Here is an 8,610-nt window from a genome sequence, read left to right as displayed (position 1 = left end):
GGCGGTCACATGTCCCTGTCCCACAAAAAGAAAGTTTTCTTCCATCCTGTGTAACTTTAGGAAACAAACACAGAAGAGCTGAGGGGAAAACATGCCGTATGTGTGTGACAGAGCCAGCAGCACATGTATGCAACACACACTCTCACAGGGTGACACCAGCCATTAGGGAAACTAACTGCGCATGTACCCCGTGCCCGGCAGTGACGGCTTATTATACCGGTGGGACGCAGCATAAACATCACTCGTTGAAATTCGGTTAGCAGGTGACACCCGGATTCACGAAGACAGGTGCCCCTGCCTGCCGCCCAGCACTCCCATTGTCTGCCTGGCAGTACCTCCCTGCAGCAGCAGAGGGAGGTGGCGCTGGGGGTGTCCGGGGACAGTCACCGGGAAATGTCAGCCCTGGTAACTTGCAAACTCCCGCGGTGAGCCGGGAAACCGAGATGAAGAGCCAGCACCGGGGAGACACGACACGGCGATGAGTAGCTCCCGCACTACCGCACACTACATGGCCGGGGAGCCAGGGGCGGCTGCTGTGCTGGACAGCTGGCAGGATAAGAGGTAGGCGGCACAGAGAGCGCAGGATGTATGCGTGTATGATCAGATTTATATGTCACTAAAGTTGTATTTTGCAGAGTGTATAACTATATACAGAAAATATGCCATCCTGGCTGCATTTGCTGGGTTGGTTACGTGATATATATATATATATATATATATATATATATATATATATATATATATATATATATGGTGTATTGCTCTGTTTTCTGTATGTACAGGCTGCTGCTTTTGTTACCAGATTTCACAAAGAAAGTTAAAGGCTATGATCTGCAATACATTTTTGGAGATTAGAGATTGCAGGCACTACAGTGGATTTTGATAGCGGAGCAAACGCAGGAACACACACACACACACACACCCACACCCACCCATAATGCCCCTAGTAGTAGTCTCCCCTTTGCAGTGCCCACCAGCAGTGCCAGAGCTCCCAGTAGTGGTGCCCCTTATATTGTGCTCCCAGTAGTAGTCCCCCTATGCAGTGCCCCTTATATAGTGCCCCTAGTAGTAGTCCCCCCTATGCAGTGCCAGTTCCCCCAGTAGTGGCCCCCCTTGCAGTGCCCCTTATATAGTGCCCCAGTAGTGCCTCCCCTCAGTAGTGCCACCCCCCAGCAGTGCCAGTGCCCCCAGTAGTGGTCCCCCCTTGCAGTGCCCCCAATATAGTGCTCCCCAGTAGTGCCTCCCCCCAGCAGTGCCACTTACATATACAACGAAAAATACACGCAAAAAACAAAAAAATCCCACACTTACCTGAATCCCCGCTCTTGTGCCCACCGCGTTCGCGAGGCAGTGCCTTCCTCTGTCTAGCTCCCTCTGGAAGGGATGTGAGCATGGCGCACTGCCCGTCCACTGCCGATTCAGCTGCCAGCGCTTCCTCGTCAGTTGGTATGAAAGCCACCTGACGTGGAAGCGCTGACATCTGAACTGGCTGGGGCCTGGCCGGGCAGCGCAGATCGTGGGTGGTCCAGGGATGGTGCAGAGATGGAGACAAGGCTGTCTCAATCTCTGAAGAAAAAAAAAATTGGTTGGTCAGAGGGGGGTTTCTGACCAACCACTAATGCATGTGTAGGCCGACGGCCGCACATGTGCTGTACACTGAACCCAGAAGCACAGTGATAGCGTAAGCTATAACTCTACTTACAGCGTTTCTGCGGGATGGGATTTTATGGGAGGTGTGTCCCGGCAAGAGTATTATACTAAATTAGCATGAAAATGTGAATTTTGGTTGTTATTAAAATATACCATTCGCAATTAATTAATGTGAGAGATATGATAGATGGGCCCCATACAGATAAATTGAATGGGAAAGCTATATATACCTAGTGGCTAGCACTAGGTATATGTGTATATATATATATATATATAAAACAGAAGATACGGGATGGCACTCAATGAGACTTCAATAAAGTGTAGAATAATCACAGCACTACTTTGCTCACTTGTCAATGTTTCAGTGTATTAACACTTTTATCAAGACATACAGAACATAACAAAACACATACCTTAAATACACTTCACCCTGTGCTCCATCACCATGTTGCTGCATACCAGCGGGGGTCCGATGAAGTCACAGATGGCGCCATAGCGCCCGTGCCACCGTCATCCCAGGGGGCGTGCTCACCCTGTGGTTTATCCATCACCATGGCAACCCGTTGTAAGGAGAAGCTAGAACTGAGAAGACAAACTGTATCATGAAATGTTGCCAACACAAAATCTAATGACTAGAAATACGTAGTTCTAACATACTGTAGTATGACTAAACCAAAATGATATCAAAACAAAAACTAGTATATCTCAGAGCTCATATATTAGAAAAAATATAACGCTGAACAGTACATACTGATGTACATATTGATGTACATATTATAAGTAAAAATGTACTGAAATCCAAAAATATCACATTCAATCTATAAGAAGCCCTCTGGAATGCCAGGTCAGTCTGTAATAAACTGGTCCCCACCCACGACCTTTTTATCTCCAACTCTCTGAATCTCCTAGCCATCACTGAAACTTGGATCTCACCCTCTGACACCACTTCTCCTGCTGCTCTATCCTCTGGGGGCTTTGCCTTCTCCCACACCCCCCGGCCTGGGGGTCGCCATGGTGGTGGAGTTGGGGTCCTTCTATCCACCAGTTACTCATACCAGCTAATACCCTCTGAACCATCCCTTACATTCCCCACATTTGAGGTTCATGCTATACGACTCTTCCAACCAGTAAACCTCAGAGTAGCTGTCATTTACCGTCCCCCTGGCTCTCCCTCCAAATTCCTTGACAACTTCGCTTCCTGGCTCCCTCACTTTCTCTCCTCAGATCTTCCCTCCATTATCCTAGGTGATTTTAATATTCCTATTGACATTCCCACAGAATCCTCTGCAGCTAAACTCCTTACCCTCACCTCTTCATTTGGTCTCGCCCAATGGACCTCCTCACCCTCCCATGTGAGTGGGCACTCACTTGACCTGGTCTTTACGCACCGTTGTGATATTTCTGATTACTCCAATTGCCCATTCCCCCTCTCTGACCATCACCTTCTCTCTTTTAACCTATCCCTCTCTCCTTGCCCTCCTCTAACTCCTAAGGCTACCATTACTAAGCGTAATATTGAGGCTATTGACACTGTTGCTTTTTCCTCCCTGCTGGACTCTCTTCTCTCCCCTATCATTTCTCTCTCCTGTCCTGAACAAGCTACTTCCCTGTACAATTCCTCCCTTGCTTCTGCTCTTGATTCTGTTGCTCCAGCAATAACCACTCACCCTCGCAGATCCACACCACAACCCTGGCATTCCAAATGCACCAGATACCTACAAAAGTGTTCAAGAATTGCGGAGCGTCAGTGGAGAAAGTCACGCTCTAAGGCTGACTTCCTCCATTTCAAATTTATTCTCTCCTCCTACAGTGCTTCCCTGTCTCTCTCCAAACAAACATATTTCAAGAACCTCATCTCCTCCCAGTCCTCAAACCCCCGGCGTCTCTTTGCCACTTTCAACTCCCTACTCTGCCCTTCCCCTCCTCGCCTTCCCTTCTCGCTCTCTGCCCTCGACTTTGCCACCTACTTTACATCTAAAATTGACTCCATACGTGAGGACATCATATCCCATCAGACTCTTAGCACTCCTCTCCCTCCTTGCCCTTACCACCCCTCCCCTTCTGTCTCACCAACTCTGACATCCTTCTCCCCTGCTTCTGGAGAGGAAGTCTTGGCCCTCATCCGGTCCTCCCCTCCTTCCACCTCCCCTCTTGACCCTATCCCTTCCCGTCTCCTCTCCCACTTGTCTCCTTCTGCCTGTTCCCATCTGGCTCACCTCCTTACTCTTTCCCTATCATCTGGCACTGTCCCTTCTGCATTCAAACATGCTCTTGTCTCCCCCATTCTTAAAAAACCTACCCTTGATCCTAACATACTTTCAAACTATCGACCCATCTCTCTTCTCCCTTTTGCTTCCAAACTCCTTGAGCGTATTGTCTACAACCGCCTTACCACCTTTCTTTCCTCCCACTCCCTCCTTGACTCATTTCAATCTGGCTTCCGATCTCTCCACTCCACGGAAACTGCCCTCACGAAAGTCAGCAACGACCTCCTTGCTGCCAAATCCAAGGGCCACTACTCTCTGCTCATTCTCCTTGACCTCTCTGCTGCATTTGACACTGTAGACCACCCTCTCCTCCTGCAAATCCTTTACTCTCTCGGTTTACGTGAAACTGCCCTCTCCTGGCTTTCCTCCTACCTCTCTGATCGTTCCTTCGCTGTGTCCTCTCATGACTCCTCTTCCCCTCCACTTCCACTAAAGGTAGGAGTTCCCCAAGGTTCTGTTCTTGGACCTCTCCTTTTCTCCCTATATACATCCTCTTTAGGTGAACTCATTAACTCCTTTGACCTCCAATATCATCTCTATGCAGATGATACTCAAATTTACCTTTCCACCCCTGAGCTCACCCCTGAGCTCCTTACCCGTATCTCCAACTGTCTCTCTGCTGTCTCTTCGTGGATGTCCCAGCGCTTTCTTAAACTTAACATGTCTAAGACTGAGCTGATCATCTTCCCACCCTCTTCCACTACATCACTTTCCACAATTTCGTTATCTATTGATGGCACAACTATCTCCTCTAGCCCCAAAGTGCGCTGTCTTGGAGTTATCCTAGACTCCTCCCTCTCCTTTAAACCGCACATTCAGCACATCTCGCAGTCCTGCCGTTTTCACCTAAAAAATATCTCCAGGATTAGACCCTTCCTCACCCAGGATGCCACTAAAACCCTCATCCACTCACTGGTCATATCCAGATTGGACTACTGTAACCTTCTCCTAGCTGGCCTCCCAGTCTCTCACCTCTCTCCACTACAATCTGTTCTCAATGCTGCTGCTCGGCTCATCTTCCTCTCCAGACGTTCTATATCTGCTTCCCCTCTCCTTCAAGCCCTACACTGGCTCCCCTTCCCCTTCAGATGCCAATTCAAGGTTCTTACATTCACCTACAAAGCCCTCACCAAATCCTCTCCCGCATACATTTCTGACCTTCTCTCCCTTCACACTCCCACCCGCCCACTTCGCTCAACTAATGCATGCCGCCTCTCTTGCCAACTGATTACTTCCTCCCACTCCCGCATCCGAGATTTTGCCCGTGCTGCTCCCTACCTTTGGAATGCTCTCCCTCTCCCTATCAGACTCTCCACCTCTCTACAAATCTTCAAACGGGCTCTCAAGACCCACTACTTCATCAAGGCCTTCCAGCACTCCTCCTAACCCACCTCATGCTCTTTCCTTCCTATCTTCCCCTTCTGTGTCACGCCTGTCTGTCTGCCCCTCCCCTTAGAATGTAAGCTCTTATGAGCAGGGACCTCTTCCCTCATGTGCTTCTCTTTACATTTTCTTCTACTCTCTACTCCCCATTAGGGCACCTAACACGGGACCGCCAACTCCCGGCAGCTTATTGTGAGTGCTTTAATCACTATTTCAGCAATGTATATAAGTTGTGTCCTTGTCCTGCACTGTAATGTACTGTAAGTTACTTGTTTCTTGTTCACTTATTAGTTCTATGTACTATGTAAGGCGCTGCGGAACACTTGTGGCGCCATATAAATAAAGGATAATAATAATAATAATAAAAAAGAATTCATTTCATTCAAAGGTTTGAGTGTCCGTAAATTATGTATCCATCTCGCCTCATGCTGAAGCAAGATACGTCCTCTATCTCCACCTCTGCTACTGGGAGGGATCCAGTCTATCATTTTATACCGTAACGTAGCTAATCCATGTTTTAGGTCCCGAAAGTGTTTAGCTACCGGCTGATCCACTGTTTTTCCATCCAGAGCAGCCCTAATGCTGGAACGATGAAGCGCCATGCGTTCTTTGAGTTGGCGTGTTGTTTTGCCTATATATATGAGTCCGCAAGGACATCTAATATAGTACACTACAAAACGACTGGAACAAGTTAAGGGGTGCTTAATGTAGAATTTTTTACCCGAGCGGGGATGTAGAAATGTTTCACCAGTCTCTAGGTGGCTGCAGGTACAGCCAGTGCATCTGTAATTCCCCGGTTTCTTAGTCAAGAAGTGTGTAGGGACCTGTTTTTTATGTAGTGACACATCGTTGTGCACTGCCAGATCCTTGATATTGCGGCCCCTTTTGTAAGCAGGTGTTATTCTGGTATCTTTGAGCATTTGTAAAGCTTGGTCACTAGCAACAATAGGCCATAGTTGTTTAGCCTTCTTGACAATGTCCTTTGATCTATCAGAAAATTCCAGTGTCCATAGTAATTTATTATCTCTGTCATTTTTGTTCCTTGGATTAAGGGCTGCCTCTCTGGATACCCTGAGCACCTTAACTTTAGCTTCTTTAAGTGTCCTGGGATTGTACCCCCTAGTCAAAAGTGTCAAGATCATGTTGTCTATCTGTAGGATGGCATTCTCAGGATCACTACAGATGCGTATAATCCTGAGGAACTGTGAATATGGCAAGCCTTTAGTAAGAGCCGGCGGATGATAACTCTCAGCTCGCAAAAGTGTGTTCCTGTCAGTGGCTTTGAAAAAAATTGAAGTATTAATTTGTAACTGTTCATTGATACTTAAGGCTACATCCAAGAAGTGGATCGAATTGTAGTTGCACTCAAAGGTGAATTTGATGGCTTGATCCGTGGAATTGATCTCTAACATAGTGTTAATAAACGATTGCTCAGTATCCGTCCAGAGAATGAATATATTATCTATGTATCGAAAATAAGCTGCAATGGGGCCCTGTGTTGCTGTTTTGGTGAAAAACAAATCCTTCTCAACCTCACACATAAACAGATTAGCAAAACTCTGAGCCACACAGGACCGCACACCCTGCCTTCTGTATGTAGAATTTATTGTCAAAGAAAAAATAATTCATTGACAACGTCAACTCCAGAAGTGTCATAAAAAACTTGATCTCTGGTCCAGAGTATGCAGGATGACTAGTGAGGATGCGCCGGATGGCTTCAAGTCCCCTCTGATGGGGTATAGAGGTGTATAGACTCACCACATCAACTACACACATCAGTTGTTTGGCAGGTAGTGGGGAATGTTGCTGTAATTGTAGGATAAAAGAAGTGGTGTCTCTCAAAATGGTAGGTTGTGCTTGTACTACCGGCTGTAATATATCATCCAAATACTGTGACACTGTAGAGACTCTCTGGCGGCAATGATAAGTCTGCTTGGGGGTTTGACCATGTCTTTATGCATTTTAGGGATGGTATACAATACTGGAACTTTAGGCCAGTCCTGTGTCAAGCTATCAAAGGTTTTTCTTGAAATCACATTGTTACCGAGTGCCTCAATAAGAATGTCGTCCAACTCTTTTTTGAATATGTGCGTCGGGTCCCCATTTAAGTGTTGGTATACCTGGGGGTCTGATAATTGGTTATAGATTTCCTGTTTGTAGTCATCAATACTTTGCACCACGACTCCACTGCCCTTATCCACAGGGCGTATTACAATGTCCTTATAGTCACTAAGGTTTTTAAGGGCTGATCTTTCAGCACCAGATAAATTAGAGGTGCCGTTCCTTCGTAAGGTATTACAGTCCGTGTCTATACTTTCTTCTATATGATGTTTAATCCTATTGTGAAAATATTTAATTGCTTGATTATTCAACACTGGTTTAAATTTGGATTTTTTTAGATAGGCAGGTATTGTTGTCGGTAATTGATCTTTATCCCCAGAATATTCTCTAAGCTTCACTTTTCTAGTGAATTTGTAAAGGTCAACTTTACTTTTAAACATGTCAGGCCCATGGGATGGCACAAAGGATAAACCCTTGTTAAGAATCGAGATCTCATCTTCAGTGAGGACTCGTTTTCCTTTTGTAGGTTTTTCTTGATTGCCCTCGCCCACTGATCTCCCTGACGGTCTGGCCCGAGTACGAAGCCCTAAAGGGGGTCTCTGTGCAGACTTGTTTCCTGATGCCGAGATACATTCTGTCTCGCTTGATGAGATAGCACCACTTGAGGATTCGGTATCCCATTGAAATATACGTGGTCTAAATCTTGGTCTTCTATCTGAAGTGGATCCCCGATTGTTGATCCAACTATATACTTTAAATTCCGTGTAATCGCGGTTGACTGTTTGCAGTTTAGATTTTTATTATTTAATCAATTCCGCTATATATTGATCTATTTGTACTGATAATTTTGATAATAGTTCTGTTGAAATTTCAGCTGGCAGATGTTTAATATGTGCAGTCTCAAACTTTGATGTTTTCTTTTGCCGCGGACAGCTCCCTTGCAGACTCCTCAATGACTAGGAGGATCAGGTCAAATGTACATCTGTTCAAGATCGCAGCCCACGGCCTACAAAAGGTTGGATTGAAACGTCCTATGGTGGGGATATTGTTTATTCTGAATCCTCTCTGAATTTTTTTCTCACGATAGTAATCCGAGAGAATGACCTTGTGAAGATGGAAATCAACTTCGCGATTCTTAAGACGCAATAATTGAACTGTCAACTGTTCAAGGCTTTCCTCACCAGCAGTAGTTTCCAAGTTATCCTTAAAGAGTATATTACTAGCCTCTACGTCAGAAAAGCTTAGTATT

The 8,610-nt window shown here is 45.9% G+C and overlaps 1 protein-coding gene across 4 annotated transcripts in view; it reads left to right on the top strand.

Annotated features, from left to right (window-relative positions):
• The first annotated feature begins 248 nt into the window (after positions 1–248).
• The window catches only part of LOC148481576 (NACHT, LRR and PYD domains-containing protein 3-like), a 126,178-nt gene continuing 117,816 nt past the window's right edge, over positions 249–8,610 (top strand). For 3 of the 4 annotated variants that reach the window (XM_088453229.1, XM_088453228.1, XM_088453231.1), the window contains exon 1: positions 249–561. In XM_088453229.1, the coding sequence (XP_088309355.1) occupies positions 479–561 (83 nt within the window). In that variant the 5' untranslated portion in view covers positions 249–478. The remainder of the gene's footprint in view (positions 562–8,610) is intronic. The other variant, XM_088453230.1, reaches the window with a different exon arrangement.

Source organism: Taudactylus pleione, unplaced genomic scaffold (assembly GCF_031769625.1).
Source record: "Taudactylus pleione unplaced genomic scaffold, aTauple2 ptg000573l, whole genome shotgun sequence".
Classification (NCBI taxonomy): domain Eukaryota; kingdom Metazoa; phylum Chordata; class Amphibia; order Anura; family Myobatrachidae; genus Taudactylus; species Taudactylus pleione.
This window is presented reverse-complemented; position numbering and strand designations above follow the sequence as displayed.